This window comes from Strix uralensis, chromosome 14 (genome assembly GCF_047716275.1).
Source record: "Strix uralensis isolate ZFMK-TIS-50842 chromosome 14, bStrUra1, whole genome shotgun sequence".
NCBI classification, from domain to species: domain Eukaryota; kingdom Metazoa; phylum Chordata; class Aves; order Strigiformes; family Strigidae; genus Strix; species Strix uralensis.
Window position 1 is genome coordinate 17,549,402 of NC_133985.1, and position 17,034 is coordinate 17,566,435.

The 17,034-nt window shown below is 56.6% G+C and overlaps 2 protein-coding genes across 4 annotated transcripts in view; both read left to right on the forward strand.

Moving 5' to 3' along the window:
• The window catches only part of RPS14 (ribosomal protein S14), a 65,628-nt gene extending 58,480 nt beyond the window's left edge, over positions 1–7,148 (forward strand). Inside the window, exons 1-5 of one of the 2 annotated variants that reach the window (XM_074883965.1) lie at positions 3,421–3,651; positions 5,049–5,199; positions 5,512–5,673; positions 6,162–6,238; positions 7,037–7,148. In XM_074883965.1, coding sequence (XP_074740066.1) covers positions 5,051–5,199; positions 5,512–5,673; positions 6,162–6,238; positions 7,037–7,104 — 456 coding nt within the window. In that variant the 5' untranslated portion in view covers positions 3,421–3,651; positions 5,049–5,050 and the 3' untranslated portion in view covers positions 7,105–7,148. Of the gene's footprint in view, positions 1–3,420; positions 3,652–5,048; positions 5,200–5,511; positions 5,674–6,161; positions 6,239–7,036 lie in introns of those variants that run through there. The other variant, XM_074883966.1, reaches the window with a different exon arrangement.
• Positions 7,149–12,390: 5,242 nt separating this feature from the next.
• Positions 12,391–17,034, forward strand: CD74 (CD74 molecule). Of its 2 annotated transcripts, XM_074883961.1 has the most exons (9): positions 12,391–12,541; positions 13,930–14,105; positions 14,223–14,314; positions 14,403–14,456; positions 14,682–14,777; positions 15,026–15,116; positions 15,537–15,725; positions 16,095–16,166; positions 16,355–17,034. In XM_074883961.1, the coding sequence occupies exons 1-9, from the start codon at positions 12,471–12,473 to the stop codon at positions 16,360–16,362; spliced, it is 849 nt and encodes a 282-aa protein (XP_074740062.1). In that variant the 5' UTR covers positions 12,391–12,470; the 3' UTR covers positions 16,363–17,034. The 2 variants fall into 2 exon arrangements, with proteins under 2 accessions (XP_074740062.1, XP_074740063.1); XM_074883962.1 differs by lacking the exon at positions 15,537–15,725.

A 17,034-nucleotide genomic window follows, 5' to 3' on the forward strand; every position in this document is an offset into this window, starting at 1 on the left:
AACAATTTCAGTCAAATGAAACGGGCAGATAAACAAACAAAAAGAAAACAAGAAAGGAAATCGTAGGGAAGGAGACACAAAGAATTGCAGACAATTATGGCTGCAAATTTTCTAACGCACTCCGAAGCGCTCATTGAAGTCGAAGACTCCTTATCCTTAAACATTTCACTTCCCTCACAAGCCTTTTCTCTGAAGATCCCTGAATATCTTGCCTACCAGTAACCAAAGGTACTTGAAAGCTCAGAAAATAAAAAGGGACAAACAGGAAGTTTTTCAACTGCAAACTGCTGTAAAGGGTATTAAAGGGATTTTTTTTTCAGCCTTAAATGATTTGCAAACTCAGCCTGAAAATGTATCTCCACTGGGAACAGATTTCTGAGGCCATGCTAACCTCTGTCAGAGTTCTAGCAGAGGAGATTCATGCACAAATCATTGAGCAAAAAGCCAGCAATGAGTAATCAAAGGCATGCACCAAACTCCGAGGACAATCTGCAGAATCCACAATCTCCAGCGGTAAAGTTTTCCACTGGATAATTACTTCTGAGAAAAAGGAATTTGTTGAATTCTTGGTCTGGCATTTGCTAATACATTTTTTTAAAAAGTATGACCTACTCACTGGAAACAGGCTGCTCAGAAAGGCATTGGTATTTATTAATACCAGTTCTACCATTTTACATGAGTATCAGGTAGCTTTTTTTTTGCCTGTCTTCTATTTGCAAACACAAAGGAAACCAGTTCCTTTCCTGCATGCTTTAACTTACAGGCTCTTCTTCAGCACATCTGTCGGAAAGAAGTGCAGCGGCTTTCCTCCGCATTGTCTCCAATTTATTAATCAACACTTTCAGCTCCCTACTGAGTTACAGCCAAATTATAGTCCCCTTGAAGTCCATGGCAGCACTTCCACCAACTTCATTAGGACCAGAAACCGGCTCTTGAAGTCTCTGCCAATTCCTTAAGTGCTTTAACTTCAGCGTTGGAGATTTCTTTTTTAATCTTCTTACGCCTGTTTCTGACACATCATTTTACATGTGTGCATGCACAAACTGCCTTTCTGAAACTAAAACCAGCCTTAAAAGTGAATGGAAAAGCTTCTTCTTTTTTTTACCTGTGAATGGCTGCATCTGGGACTCTGAATTTCTCTTTGCTGGGGCTATTAGAGGAAAGATGCCATTTTGAGGGGCCTGGAACTGTTGGAGAGCCCCAGCCACAGACCCTGCTCCATTCCAGGCAGACAGCAAGGGTTCAGCCTCCAAGGAGAGTTTTGGCCTCTTCCACTTCCAGTCTCTGTTTCAAGGCCACCAGTAAGGCCACTGGTCTGGTGGCTCGTGGGAACAAGACGCAGTCACGGAAACAGTGACATTCGAATGCCAAAAATTCCTGCTTGCAGGAAGCTCGGAGCTGGGGCCTTTGCAGGTCAGGCCAGTTGCTTCCCACTGACCCCTCTCAGCCAGGACCAGTTTACACCAGGACCAAAGCCCGGCAGGAGAAGAGGTCGAGGGCAGCATTTCCATTTGCTTTGGCTCTTGGGCTCCCTTTTTGTTTAGTCACCGGCTGAGTTATGAAATCCGCCTGCAGCGTCACTGTGTCTGTGGGTTTCCCATGGGCTGGAGAGGCTATTACCAAGGAGCAGCTGGAATGTTAATTACCATTAAGGAACTAAATCTGGGGGATTTCTCAAAGCAAATACACATCATCTCTGGCACTGACCCCACTGTGGCCTGAGCATCCTTCCCTGCCAGGCTGGAGGATGCAACCCTTGCAGTCCCTGCCGGGTGCCTCCCTTCTTGTTCATCCCAGCCTGGGAAGGTCCTCAGCGCTGTCCTCGGCAGCTAGGACAGCCTGGCCAGAGCTGGCATTTGAGCCCCAGGAACATTTTGCAGGGCAGGCAGTTCCCTTGCAGACACTCCAGGACTGATGCAAGGCAAAGCGAAAGAAAAGAATTTGTGCTTGGGAGTGGAGAAAGCCCCATCCCACACAGAGCCTGGAGGGACTGGGAGCAGCCGGCCTCTCAGCTGCTTTGGGGCTGAGAGCAGTGTTGTATTTTGAACTGCTGGGTGGTTTTTTTTTTTTTTTAGAAGCTCATCTGGTTATTTCAGCCTGTTGCCCCATAAGTGGAGGCTTGCCCGTTTCCTTGCCTCTGGCTTACAGCTGTTCCAGGGGAACATCTGTAGGCTGGTGCAAGCCTTGCGGAGGATCGTCACAGCCTGCCCTGCACACGTGGCTCCCTGGGGAGAAACCCACCCTGCCTGGCTCGGGCTGCCCGCGCACCCTTCACTGTCCCCACAGCTCCTTTTCGGACGGGTCACTGCACACGTGGCCTGACACAGGCTGGCCTCTGCAGCGCTCAGCTGCTGCTAACCCCTTCCTTCCCTCTTCCTTCAAATCAGGCCACGGTTGGTGTCACTGGAGCCCCTGGCTGGAATTACAGCAGTCTCGCCAATGTATCTTTTAAAAGCCTCTCCTTCAATATTTAAACAGGAAGATCCCCGACGCAGTGGCAAACTGCTAACAGAGAGAGGAGCGGGTGTGGGTGGCCCGCGGGGTCAAGGCAGGCGTTATGGTGGCACCCGTGAGTTACAGAGAGCTTTCCTGAGGAATAAGCCCAGCACAGTGGAGTGCAGCGAGTCTCACGGACCAAACCCTGGTGGCAGCTGAGAGGTTTTGCATCCTGAAGGGACCTGGGATGCTTGACCAGAGAAAGGAAAAGACATCAGCCTTGCTGGGCACGTGGATGCTCCCCTAAAAAAATATTTGCTTGTTGGACCACCTTAATGTAAAACTTTACAAATTTACATTCTGTTTACTGTAGAGGTGGAACAAATCTCCCTTGGTAATTGCTCTGGGTGGTAGTCCCTGCACCATCGCTCACAGCTGCGAAGCCTACACCACTCCCATCGGCCACCTGAGTTCCCAACAGAGAATTAGGTGTATTGAAATCAATCCTCATTAAAATACTCGACTTCCATATAGGAAAACCACTATGGGAATTTACCCATAAGGGGATGTACAAACACCTTCTTGTGGTCAGGGCTGCGGCCTGAGCTCAGAGCAGGGACAAGCCTGGGCCCCCACCACCCCTCGCCACGCTCAGCCACCCGACAGCGGAGCAAGGGGGCAAGGCCTGCACCTCTAGCTGAGCCCGGGCAGCGCCGGCTGGCTGCGTGGCTGGGAGGAAGGGGCTGCGTGCTGGCATTACACCGATTTTCCTCCAGTTGTTTTTTAAACCGGTTCAGGCCTGCGTTTCCAACGCTCTCCCAGAACGGCTCTGTCTGGAGCACAAATACCCAACTGCGCATCCGCGCCCGCCGCCATCTTGGGAAGGGACCCTCGGCAAGCAGCCGCCGCCATCTTGGGGAGGGACCTCGGGGAGGCGGCCGCCGCCATCTTGGGGAGGGACCCGGGCGGGCGAGGCGGCCGCGCCATCTTGAGGAGGTCGGCCCGGCTTGCCCCCGGGAGCGCCGTTCACGGTTTTACGGCGGCGGCCGGCGCGGCGGGATCGGGGCAGAGTCCTCCGCCTGCGAGCGGGGACACGCCGCTTCCCCCGCGGCTCTCGGCCGCCTCCCGCCATCACTTCCGGGTGAGCGGCGGTGACCTCCGCCCCCTGACCCTACCGCTTCCTTTCCAGCGGCGGCCGCCGGAGGAGACGTGCAGGTGAGTGTGGGGCTGTGGCGTATCCGCCGCCATCCGCCTGCCTGCGCCTTGCCGCGGCCTCTCCGTCTGCCGCTCCCCTTCTTGGGCCCGGGGCTCCCCGGGGCAGTGCGGCCGGCGTGGGGGAGCCGCGCCCGGCGGAGCGGGGCGCTAGGCCGCGGGCGAGCCGGGGGCTGGCGTAGTTGGGCACCCCGGGGAATGCCGGCGCTCCGGGCCTGGCGGGGTGGAGGAGCGGGGAGGCCGGGCCGCGGGGTAAGGCCGCGGCTCTGTGCTTGGCCGAGGCTGCGGGAGGCGGTTGTGAGCCGGCTCAGCTCCGAGCGCGGCGGCGGTGCGAGCCTCCCCCCGCCCGCTGGGCCCTGAGGGCCGGGGCTGTGTCCGGTGCGGTGTCGGGTGGGCGCTGAGGAGCGGCGGGTCCGTGGCTCTGAGGTCAGGATCGGTGTTACAGCGCCCGGCGCTCGGTGTCCGTCTGTCGGGGCGGTATCGCTGGGCTCTGGCTCCCGGCTGGGGCCGGTGGCGGCCATGGGGCCGTCGGCCGGCAGTGTCGGGAAGGGGCCGGGGCTCTGTCAGAGGGGCCGCGGGGGCCTTGGTTTAACAGCCGGTGCTGTTTTCTGTGGGGAAGGGAGCGTGGGGCTGAGGCCTGCGGGTGGAAGTAGGTTGTGCTCGGGTTGATTTCCTTGATGAACTCAGACGTCATTAGACACAGTTAAACTTTTCTCTTGTGCGAGGTGCCAGTTGCAGCTGGTCTTTGGCTGGAGAAGGCAACAGGCCACCTCCTCCCTGTGCTCAGCAGCACACAGGAACCCCGGGCACCTAACCAGGCACTGCCGAGTGCTGCTCCGGCCGCCTTCCATGGCTGGGTGTAGGCTCCAGGGACAGGAGGCTGACCTGGGCTAGTCCCAAGGATGTGGTTAGGAGACCAGTAACATGGAAAAACCCAAGCTAGAACTTGAACGGTTTTCAGAGTCAGAGCTTTGTGACAGTACCTGGGTCTTTAATTGTTTAGTTAGGTATCTTCTTTCCTTAAAGCCATATAAACGGGAAAGGGGAAGGCCTCAGCGTTGCTGGCTGTCAAGGAAAGGCGCTCCCTCCCTGCAGTGGTGCCTGGGGACATCAGCTGCCCTGAAGCACAGCTCGGGTAGCTCCTGCTGTGAAGTGCAGCAGCAGAGACCCCGCTACGCAGTTGTGGGTGATGACCTGTCTGGCAGCATACAGCAAATCCAGGAATCATGGGGTTTATAAGAAGCCTGCTTGTACCCCAAAATTACTACCTGTGTTTTGCCAGCGGTAACTCATTTATCTGGTTTAGTAAAAGGTTGCAGTAGCAGGGAATTTCGTAAAGTCCTGTAAGAGAATGCTGAGAAATCCACCATCGCTCACACTTCTCTCTTGTTGCTGTTCAGAAATGGCACCTCGTAAGGGCAAGGAGAAGAAGGAAGAGCAGGTCATCAGCTTGGGCCCTCAGGTTGCTGAAGGAGAAAACGTCTTCGGCGTCTGCCATATCTTTGCTTCCTTCAATGACACTTTTGTCCATGTGACTGATCTCTCTGGCAAGTGAGTATTGAACGCTGGCCACTTCCCTGCAGTACCTGGCTTCTTTGGCTTTGGAAACGTCAATAACATTTGGCTAGAGGTTCCACCAAAGTCCTTGACCTTCTGCTGAGCTGTAAGATACGACGGTGTGTGTATGTGAACCACATGGCTTGGTGTGCTCCTCTGTGATGAATATTGTCTTCAGGGTACTGGATGGCAGCGCATTGATCCAGTAACATTCAAAATAACAGGTTCTGTCTGTACCCAGAAGCTGGTTTGTGGGGAGGAAAGAGGAAGGGCTTTTTTTCTGAATGTTGTCTTTCCCTTCCACAGGGAAACTATCTGCCGTGTGACTGGCGGCATGAAGGTGAAGGCAGACAGAGATGAGTCTTCTCCCTACGCGGCTATGCTGGCAGCCCAGGACGTTGCCCAGCGGTGCAAGGAACTGGGCATCACTGCCCTGCACATCAAGCTGCGTGCTACCGGTGGAAATAGGTACGTTGGAGGGGCTTGGCCTGGCATTCCCAGAGGATGTGTCCGGTCTTAGAACCATGCCAGATGGCACCACATCCCTTCTTTGCACTGCCTCAGTTGGTAAGGGGGATGCACCCTCCAAACTTGACTTTAAACTTGACCCGAAGGGTGTCTGTCACTTTGTATGACTACTGGCTGATGTCGTCTCTCACTGAGCATCTGGAGCTCATCCTGAGTGGGTGTCTCCAGTTGACTGGAGCTGGGGTGTGCTCTTAGTTACCCGGTAGTAGTGGATGGGGAGCTGCTGTCAAACTTGGAGGCGTGTTACCTTGGAATGACAGTGAAGTGCCTGTCTGGTGGCTGATTGTGAATGGTTTAGGTCTGGGAACAGAGGAGGGTGAGTTCTAGTACTTGAACGTTTTGGGATGGGGAAACTGGTTTTAAGATTGTCGGTTGTGTTCAACTTCTGAATCATTGAAGGGGTTATTGGTTCTAACTCTCTCCTCCAGGACCAAAACTCCTGGACCTGGTGCCCAGTCAGCCCTGAGAGCTCTGGCCCGATCTGGAATGAAGATCGGCCGCATTGGTGAGTGGTGGAGACAGCGATAGCTAGATCTGTGTGTCATGGTATATCAGTGTAGAGCAAACAAACCAAACCAAAACCAAACAAATACCAGAGTTTTGAGGCATTTTTTAGTAAAAGGAGCTCTGTAGACATATGTGCCACTTGGTATGATGATTTGATGATTTAACTTTGGGATGTTCGTCTTGGCCTCTGTCAGATGGCACTGAAGGTATGATTTAATTTAAACAGATTCTTAACCTGACAGTTCACCAGGAGGTGGCGAGAGCAGCCTTCAGAAACCAAGTTTCTGTCTGCACAGTAAACCCCAGCTGCACAGCAGGGTGCTGATGCTCCTCTGACATAACAGCATTTGTGCCAGAGCTGTTCAGTCTCCCAGCGATACTGTGTTGGTCTCGGTTTAGGACTGTGACTCAGTAATAATGGAGTTTCTCTAACTGTTTGAGGGAGAGTCCCAAACTGTAGGGGAGTCACAAGAAGCACTGGTGTTGGCTGCTCTGAAAGTTTCATCAAGCACCCTCTGTTTCTTCGGAAGGGCTGTGTGATTTGAGTGGGATGGGAGATTGGGATTTTTGTTTCCTAAGCATTAAAGCCCCGGCTACCCAGCCCTGGGTGAGTTCCCAAACATCTCCACTCCCCTGGAGCATTGGCTCTGCCTGTGCGTGGCTCCTGCAGTGGCTGACTGCCGAGGTGTGGCTGTGGGGTGTTGGGGTGACTGCTGGGGTTGGGTGGCTGTGCCTGCTCGGTTTCTTGGGGTACCTCTGGAAGGTAACTGTGTTTTTTGTTCTCTTCTCCCTGCAGAGGATGTCACCCCCATCCCCTCTGACAGCACTCGCAGAAAGGGTGGTCGCCGTGGACGTCGTCTGTAAACAACGCTGCACCTTTCGTTATTAAAGCTCTCTTTTAAACCTCTTCTCAGCTGCGTGTTTTCTTACTGAGGTACAATCAGTTGAGTGGCTTCAGGTTAATTACATCCACAAATGGCTTATGCTCTGAAGCTGGGCTCTGAAGTTGGGCTTCTGCTTCGGGGTTGTTGTTAGTACTGTTGGCTTTTGAATATCATGGGAGAAGCTTCTAAAAGCCCTGGAATTACAGCTCTCAGCTGCTCTGTTTATATATTTATACTTCCAGAGGTATTTAAGAAAAATGCCTTCTCATTGTTAGTCATGCCCTGCTTCCCCCACTGATGTTTGCCCTCTGTGGAATGTGCTGCCATCACCTGGAATAAATGCCCACTTCCACCTTTGCCAGTGTTCTCTTCCGAGCTCTCCAGGCTTTGATACCGCTCCTGTTCCTGCCGCTTCCTCGGCTGGACCAGGATTTTAGGCCAAGAGGAGATTCATGGGCGTACAGTACTTGAAGTATAGTTTAAGATAGGAGGGTTCTGGCTGCTCATGGTGTCAAAGTTCTTCTCCAGCTCGAGAGAGATGAAACCGTTGGGATTCCTCCTGTGCGGTGGTGATGTCAGCCCTCGGAGCGCAGCGCCTGTTGCGCCGGGGGTCTGTCGCTGTCCTGCCCCCTCCCCAGCGCTGCGGGGCCTGTGGTGCTTTAGTGTAGAGGTGGCCGCAGCTCGTGGTGCGGTGCCTCTGCCCCTGCGGTCACGTACTGTTCAGTGGGACTCCTGGCGAGGAGCGAGCGAGCTCCTCTGGAGCTGGGAGAATGTTTGTCCGGGAATACTTGTGGTCAGGTTTAAGTGATTTTTATCAAATTGGTTGAAAAACTTTAGGATCCTTAGCACAGTTATATGGCAAATATGAATAGTTTTATACATGTGTGACCTATAAAGTGAAGCTGGAAGGCAGCGTTCTAATGTCCTGGGCTCTTGGACAAGGTCTGCCTGCAGATCCCGAGACCCTCAGCCTTCACCACTTTCACGTTGGCTCTTTCCCACACCTTTGCGTCTTAAAAGGCTTCGCGGGGGATTCCTTCCCCTGCCCACCTCTCCTGAGCCTCCCTCCCCTGACGGGAAGGGCCCCTGTGCCTGGTGGTGGTGCTGGAGGCGCTCTGTTCTCAGAGCAGTCTCTGTTCTGGTTAAGTTACTCCGGCTGGACCGGATCCAGGGCACGTTGCTCCTGTCAAGCTCGGTCTTCAGTTGTCAAGCCACAGCTCTTGCACAGTAAAAGGGAGTGAGTAGCAAAGCGGGCTGGCTGATCGGCAGCCGTGGTGCATGTCAGTCTTTGCAGTGAAAACTACTTGGATGCTTGCGGTTTCAGAGTGAGTCGTGATCTCTTGGAGATGTCCTTGCTGTGGAAAAGAAAGCTGGGCTTGTGAGCAAGCTAACTGCTGCTGGGTTTTCTGCAAACTGTTGCTTAATACATGAGTTCCTCTTTCTGTGGAAAAAATCTCAGCCTGGACCAATGTTCCCAAGCCAGCGTTTCCCTTGGCGCAGCCGTAGCGTTTAATTTGTAATTTTATATGTGGCCATGGAAAACTTTAGCATAAACTTCCCTTACTGTCTTAAAAGTGCACTATTTGCTGTTCAAACCACTGTTTTCCTGCACTTAAAGTGTTCTTTGAAGTCTGTGTGGAGAAGGTGCTGAAAGCATGAAACCAGCAGCGGCTCGGGCAATGTGGAGCTGAACTGAGGAGGGAACAGGGCAGAGGAGTGCAGGGGAGCGAGACGCTGTTTGCGGGAGCTGAGGGTGTGTGTAACTAACAGCTCTAGTCAGTATTTTTTTTTTACATACAGTGAAACCTGTTGCTGTTCTGATGTGTGTTACTCTGTCCCAGGTGACGTTAACGTGGCTGCTTCACAGGGTATGTTTGGGGAAAGCTCTGCAGGAATATAAAATCCAACGCAGGACCTTTGCAGCGGTACAAAGGTAACAGACCCTCGCTCATTGTTCTGAGTGCTGTTTGGGATGTTTTCTGCTCAGTTCTGTCTCCCTTCCGCAGCCACCCTGGTGCCAGCTACTTTATCCCTGCTGGTTGTAAGGGTGGATGTGGGAATGGGAAGGTGTCTGCTCCGTACTGCTCCAAGGGCGTGAGAAGGGAAGCGGTTTTTCATCCAGATGCTGGGTTCCCCCCATGTAGCAGGATCAGGCCGACCTCTGGGCAGCACGGACCTGGTTGGCACCCCGGTGGCCTTGGCCTTGCTTGGCTCTGGAGAGGAAGTTGCTGAAGCACCAGCTGGGACCCTCCTGTTGAACCCAGAGCTACTGCCTTGCTGGGTGTATCCTCCCCTGGGGAGGTTTTCTGGGGCTCACACAGGTGCTGGGAGCTTTGCCTAGCACAGGAAGGAGGATTTGCTTTATTAGCCCTTAATCTTTGGAAGCAGGAGCTCTGCTGGGTGCACGGGGCTGTTGAGGCTGAGCTCCTGTAAGCCCAACCTGTGCCACTTGCCACCCGGGCCAGCTCTTCCCTGGGCTCACTGCACAATTAATGGCAAAAATGGCTTTTATTTCTTAGCTGGCCTGACGTCTTTGAAACAACTTCCTGCACTGGTGTGAAACCCCCCAGGGAGGAAATGGTGATTGAGGAAGAGAAACCGGAGAGCCAGGCTTGTCCCTGCGCAGAGCAGGCTGCCCAGCACGCGTCCCGGGGCTCTCTGGAGGGAAAGACTCTCTGGGCTGAGTGGCGTGGAGGTGTTTCATGTGTCTTGCAGTTCCTGCCCCTATGCAGCTGGTTTGTCTTGTGTGATTTGGCCAGGAGCTGCATCACCTGCAAACCCCCTGCAGCTGGGGGATGGCTCCCTGGGTGGGTGGGGGACACGTGGCTGCCCACCCTGTGTCTCCCTGGCAGGGATGCTTGTCCCAGCGAGGTCATGGGGCTGCTTGGGGCAGGGGGGTGGGGCTGCAGTGCACCCCCAGCCCACAAAGTCCCTGGAGATGGGTCTGTGTTTGCTGGTGAGCCCTGCAGCTCAGCCGTTCCCCTTGGCTTTGCTTGGAGCTCTCCTGGGTGTCGTCTCACGAGCAGTGAGAAATGTGGGTTTGTTCACCAAACGTGGGTCTGTGCAGGGGCTGAGGGCTGCAAGGTGGAGGCTCAGCTGGTGATGAATGGTTTCATGTGAATGCCCGTGGGGTTATTTCCACCTCCCTGCCTCAAATAATTGCTCTGCCAGCTTGGGTTGAGGTCCCTGGGGGAACAGGCAGGTCTGAGCTGAGACCTGAAACTGCTCCTTGCTCCAGATGGCTTCTTTTTCCCCCAAAAGACAGATGCTTCCCCACCCTCCTGTAATGGTGCCTGTCAAGTTTTTCATGGACAGCACAAAATGTACACAAATATGAAGCCTCGGGGGTGACAGGGTGGTGATGAGCCTGTGCTGTGTCTGGGTGTCAGCCTCAGGCTGTGGAAGAGAGAGGGGGGTAAGGCAGGCTGAGAGCTGCTCTGTAAAAAGATCTGCAGCTTCCCAGGAAAATCAGTTTACAGACTGAAGACACTTTAGACGCTGCAGCCCTGTGCAGAAAGGTACAGCGGGGGGGAAGTACTGTAGAAGTTAATGGAAATGTCTGTGTGCAGAGCGAGGGCTGATTTGGTGCTGTGGGGGGAGCCGGGCTCCCCCCCACCCCCCAGTTCATCGCCTGTGTTTGTGGTTTGCAGTCAGGCCCAGCTCCATGAAATTGTTGAGGCTTTCGCTCGCCGAGTTCCTGTTCAGGCTTTCCTTAGTTCCCCTTAGGGCTGAGGGTGCCCATGGATGCGCCCAGAGCGCATGGGGGGCTTGTGGCCTCGGTGAGGAGCCGAGCGAGGGCTGGGGCTGCGAGAAAAACCTGTGTCCCCCCAAACCCCCCAGTGCCTGCCGTGGGCTGAGAGCAACGGGAGAGACGAAAAATTTATGGAGCTGGGGACGGAGGTGGCTGGGGTCTGGCTGATGGACACCCTGGGGCCTGGGGGTCTGGGCACCCCTGGGTGCCCCGGGGATTTCTGGCTGGGTCCCATGAGCTGGGGGACGGGAGTGGGCTCTGAGCACGGGCGCTGTGATTTCCCACCCAGGAAGCTGGAGCATCGTCCCATCAGCACCTGCTTCTCCTCCAGAAACAGCATTTTCCCTGAGACCCTGCCCTGCTCCTCAGAAATGCGTTTAGATTACTCCTCAAGGCCGCTCTCCCAGGGCGCTGCCGGGGGCTGGCCGTGCCAGCGGGGCGGCTGCGGGACTGACCCAGGAGAAGGGATGGAGTCGCTGAAGAAACCGGCCCATGCTCGCCCTAATTTTACCACTTTCTGGTGCTGGGGCCGTGCAGCGGGAGGTTTGCCTGGTAACTGGTGATGCCCGGACAGATTGCTTTTAATTTCACGCTTGGAGTTTCACTTTTGGCTCAACCCTGGCCGTGGTGGTGCTGGGTCCTGACGCTGGAGCTGGCTCGGTGCTGGGCGCGACGTGCCTGGCAAGGCCTAGCCCCCCAGCGCAGCGCTGGGATCGGGGTTGTGTTACCCTTGGGGTGCCCCCACGTTCTTGTATAAAATCCCCTAAAATCAGCATTATGGGGGTGGATGGCTGCTCTCGCCTACGTAGCGCTGGGTGGGCTGGGGGGGGGCTGGGGACCCACGCTGCCCCACTCCCACTGGTGCTTTGGGGGTCACACACCTTGAGGGGTGGCTGTTCCTCTCAGGTTTGGGGGTTCAGCCCCCCGAAGCTGTTGCAGGCAGGGCGAGAGGGGTGCTGCAAGAGGGAGGGGGCTTGAAAACACTTGGTGGTCCTTGAATCATTACCGCCTCAGTCGGAGAGGTGCTGGCCAAGCACCGCCCACCCAGGGGGGCTCCAAAATGACCCTCGAGGTGGGGGTTTGGGCCAAAGTGCAGCTTTTCCCTGACGGTGGAGGTGAGGGAGGAGGGGTGTACCCTGACGACAGGCCCCCGCAGAGGGTCCTGCTCAGCCTTTAGCGTGGGGACCCCTCCCCACAGCATCCCACCCCGTGGCCTCCCACCTCCCCCATCCCACCTCCACATCCTGGACCCCCATATCCCACCTCCTGCCCCCCCAAGGGGTACCAGAGCCCCCAGGCCCATGGCACCGCGTGTCACCAGGCTGGGCGTCGTGACCTGCCCGTGGTGGGGGGGTGGCAAGTGATGCCCCCCAAAGTGGCCACAGCGCTCATGGCCGCATCCAGCGTTATTTCTGGACCAGAGACCTGCCGAGCAGATGTCTGCCTGGCAACAGGTGATGCCAGTGCTGGCAGCCAATGGGGCTTTTTTTTTGGGGGCCCCCCCGGTGTGGTGGGGCAGGGTGGGGGCCTGGGGGGTATTTCCAGCGTCAGCACTCGGGGTGCTCATTGCCGATTGGGGTGTCGACAGCGGAGCCATGGCTGAAGAGCAGCGGGATCTCCTCTCCGACCGCGCCAGCGGCGTGCTCAGTGTTGGGGACAGCCAGAGGTGCCACTGCTGGGGACACGGGGGTGTGGGATCAAGGGGGCACAGGGAGGACAAAACGGGCACAACGGGGATGTGGGGCAGAGGGGGAAATGCATGGCTGTGGGGCGGAAGGGGATGCAGTTGGGCCAAGGGGGCACAGAGTGACTGTGGGGTGGAAGGTGGGGGTCACACTGTGGCTATGGGGTGCTGTGGAGCCACGGTGGCCATGGCGTGGCTATGGGGTGGAAGGGGCTGGAGCATGGCTGTGGGGCAGGCAGGGGCACGGCGTGGCTATGGGGCGTGGGGGGGTCACTGTATCTCTGGGTTGGATGGGGACACACCATGGCTGTGGGGTGGCCGGGTTCACAGTGTGGCTATGGGGCAGGTGAGGGCATGGCCGTGGGGCAGAGGGGTTCAAGTCATGGCTGTGGGGTGGATGGGGAGCAGCATGGCTGCTGGGGGCACTGCGCGGCTGTGGGGCAGACAGGCCGATGACGTGGCTATGGGGCAGGTGAGGCAGAGGATGGCCATGGGGCAGGCAGGGACACAGGGCAGACCCCGAGCCCAGCGGCTTTGTGGGGCCACCCGCCACTTCCCAGCCAGCCCCCATCTCCCAACCGCCTTGGGGGCCCCCCCACTCCAAACAGGGCCCCCCCCAAACCACTTCCAGCTAATCAGAAGCCCGGGAGCTCTGACATCATCAGTCACCAGGCAGACATCCCGGCAGCGAGGCCAACTCCGGACACTGCCTGCAGCAGCGGTGGCGGGCAGGCAGCACCCATGGGTGTCCCCCCCTCTCATCGGGCAGCGGAGGCAGATGGTGGCTCCCTGGGGTGCTGCTGCACCCCACCAGTGCCCCGGTCACCCCGACAGGGCAGGATCTGGCCCGGGGAGGCCTCGGCAACAGGGCAAGCAGCCACGTGGTGCTTGGCTTTGCCTTCCCTCGGCACCCGAGTGCGACGGCAGAACTGTGTCACCCACCTGCCCAGCCTGCCTGGGTGCTGTCTCTGTGCTCGGGGTGCCCCACACCTTCGCTTTTTGCACAAAAAATTTTAACCCTACAAAAGGCGATGCCCAGAGTGATGCTGTGCCCCAAAATCCCCCGGCAGTGCCCTGCCCGCAGCCCCCGTGTGCCCACATGCTCCTCGGGTACCCCTCCCGTGCCTGCCCCCACAGCGGGTTTCGGTTCCCCCAGTGTGACCTTCATGCTGAGATTTCACTTCTGCACGCTGCGATGGGGGAATTTGCATTTGTCTGGCTGCAAACCCCCCAGGAGGGGGGTGTTTGGGGTGGCGCAGACGGGGTGACGTGGGCTGCAGGAGGGGTTTTTGTGGGCGGGTGATGGCAGGGTATGAGGATATCTCCCGCTGCCGGTGGCTGGGGCTGAGCTCCCTCTCCATGTCCTGCAGGTCTGCATTGGGCCGCAAAGCTGCCCTCTCTACATTCTCCATCCTGGTGGCCCTCCTGATCGCTGGCCAGGCTGTCACCGTCTACTTTGTCTACCAGCAGAGCGGGCAGATCAGCAAGCTGACCAAGACCACGCAGAACCTGCAGCTGGAGGCACTGCAGAGGAAACTGCCTGCCAGTCAGTAGCCCCACAGGCACCAGTGTGGTGGTGCGGGGGTGGCCAGGGAGAGGGGACGGGTCCCCCCACCCCGGACCACCCAACCCGGCGCCCCTCACGCTGCTCCTTCCTCGGCAGGTGCCAAGCCGGTGAGCAAGATGAAGATGGCCATGGTGAACACGCCCCTGGCCATGAGGGTCATGCCGCTTGCCCCCTCTGTGGGCAACATGGTAAGAGATGCCCACCCACCGCTGCTTGGTGGCTGCTGCCGCTGCCAGCCCTCGTGCTCACGCTGTCCCTTTTGCCTTTTCTCTTGAGGACATGGCCCCCGCTAGCAACAAAACCGAGGACCAAGTGAAGCACCTGCTACTGGTAAGGTCCCTTCTCCCCCTCTGACCCTGTAGCTGCAGGAGGCGATGCGACCCTCTGCTTCCAGCTTGCTGTCTCTTGGCTGGCTCTGGGGGCTCTTGGGGCACTCAGAGGTGGTGGGAGCTCCTCGCCTCCTGCAATGTCCAGCTGGTGGATATAAGTAGAGCTTCACCTTCCCCTTGCCCTTGTTTTTCTTTGCCCTGTCTCACCATGGTTGTCACTCTGCAGCAAGCAGACCCCAAGAATATGTTCCCGGAGCTGAAGGACAACCTGATGGGCAACATGAAGACCCTGAAGAACACCATGACTGATGCGGACTGGAAGGTCAGTGCTTGCTGCCACCCTACTCTTCCCCTTCTAGGAGCACCCCACTTTGGGGAGGGACTGGGCTGTCCCCACTTGGAAAAACAAAGCCCTGCTTGAGCCAGGCTTGGGTTACTCCCACTCTGAGGAAGGCGGTGGTGCTCACGACCTTCCTTGGCCCAAGCTGGAGCTTGTGGGATGGCTCCCCTGTGGTGCACACCACCCCCCCCCACCCATGCCGGTTAACGTGCTGGTTCCCCTTGTTGCAGTCCTTTGAATCCTGGATGCACAAGTGGCTGCTCTTTGAAATGGCCAAGAACCCCAAGGAGCAGGACCAGAAGGCGATTCCGGCCCAGAAAGGTAACAGGAACAGGGGCTGCCGAGCTGGGGAGAGATGGGCCTGGCCCTTCGGGACCATCCCCAGCAGGTGCCAGCACGGGGCTACCCAAAGGCAACCAACCCTCCATCCCCTGACCATGGAACCTCTTTGTTCCATGGGAACCTCTGGTTGGTGGCCTTTGGGACATCACAGAGCCACTGCCCGCTGCCTGCAGGGCATTTGGGACCAGCAAATGTCCAAAAAGCGGGAGCACCACACCAAACCCTCAGTCCTGGGCTGGCCCAAGAGCTTTAGAAAGGTCACTGGGGGAGGGGGGCTTGCTCACCTTTTACATTTCATTTAACTGCTTCTGGAAGAAAAAGCTCCCACCGAGGCTGCTGGGCAGTAGAAGGGCCTGGGGGGGGCTCACGGTGTCTCCCCTTTGTTTTTTATTGCCCTAGTGCAAACTAAGTGCCAGGCTGAGGCCAATTCTGGGGGTGTCTGGCCGGGTCACTTCCGCCCGCAGTGCGATGAGAACGGCGACTACCTGCCCAAGCAGTGCAATGCCTCCACGGGCTACTGCTGGTGCTCCTACAAAAATGGCACCAGGATTGAGGGCACGGCTACTCGGGAAAAGCTGGACTGCCCTGGTAGGTCATGGGGAAGGGCAAGGAGAGGAACGAGCAGCTTGCACGGATGCTGCCCCCTCGTTCTGCTTGCGATTAGGGAGGAGGAGAGCTGCCAGGGAGAGGCGGGTGCCCAAGCTGTAGAGAACGTCCCTCACCCCCCTCTGAAAGCCTTAAGGCAGGAGGGGACCCTAAAATCCACAGCCCTCCTTGGGTAGCTGCAGCTAGAGCCAAGGCACACAGCCAACGTTTTCCATGGGCCCCCTCTTGCCCGCAAACCTGCAGTTCAGTGGAGGGGGGTGCAGGCTCGCCCCTGCTGCCCTCAGAGGGGTGTGGGGGGGCAATGGGCAGCCCCCAGGGGTGCAGCACCCAGGTCCTGCCCTCTCCCTGCAGATGCTGCCACCATGGAGCCGGAGGAGATGATCTTCTCCGGGGTGGACATGCTGAAGCTGGGTGCGGAGAAAGGTGAGTCCAAACACAAGGACTGGGAAGGGGAAAGCCCTGGGGGCTGGGGGGGTACAGGTCCACCCCCAAGAGCCAGGGCAGCACCAAAGCACTGCTGGGGAGGGGGAGGTTGTGATGGAAAAAGCAGTTTGGGCTTTGGGAATTCCTGGAGCCACCTTACTGACGCCCTTCTCTTTCCCCCACAACAGCCAAGTAGAAGAGGATGCCAGCGGATGCCTGTCCAGTCTTCAGCATCCCAGCTCCTGCATTTTATTTTTTTTTGCTCTGTTTCATTTCTGCTCTTATATTGCTTTTCCAAGGCGATTAACAGCGGGCACCCCTGCCCCTCCAGGCATCGATTGTGACCCTTCCCCTGCTGCAGGGCTGAGCTGCCAACAGGATCGGTGCTAGAGGCAAAGTGTTCCCTCAGAGAGAGGGTAAAGCAGCTGGAAAGTGATTTTAACAACGTCAGACCCATAAATCCTGTTCCCTTTTGCTCATCGGCAGCCACAGCACCCAGGCAGCAGCAGAGCTCACCCCTGCTAAAGAACAAGCCATTAATGCTTTCTTATACTGAATGAACATTAAACGCAGCAAAACAACCTCCACCAGCTTCTTAACTGACCCCCGTAGGTTGAAGCCCTGTTAGATTACTACAGTAGAGGGTTTTTATTGTGGGATTGCTCAGCATTGTATAGATATTCGCCTTCAGCTTCTGCCTTCAGGATGGAGAACAGATACAGCAGCGGGTAACAGTGGGCAGAGGAGCTGACCCTGGAGTCACGAGGGGCTTCTAGTTTTTCTGAATATATCTAGTAGTTCCTTTATAAATGATCTCATAAGCTAATTATTTCAAATAAACTTTTGAATAAAAAAGTCTTATAAGCAA

Bases quoted from the DNA above. Each gene is read 5' to 3' on its own strand.
- CD74 (XM_074883961.1), top strand. From the start codon at position 12,471: ATGGCTGAAGAGCAGCGGGATCTCCTCTCCGACCGCGCCAGCGGCGTG. The intron at 14,315-14,402 runs GTAAGAGATGCC...TTTTCTCTTGAG, and splicing joins CCCCCTCTGTGGGCAACATG to GACATGGCCCCCGCTAGCAA. The intron at 15,117-15,536 runs GTAACAGGAACA...TTATTGCCCTAG, and splicing joins GGCGATTCCGGCCCAGAAAG to TGCAAACTAAGTGCCAGGCT.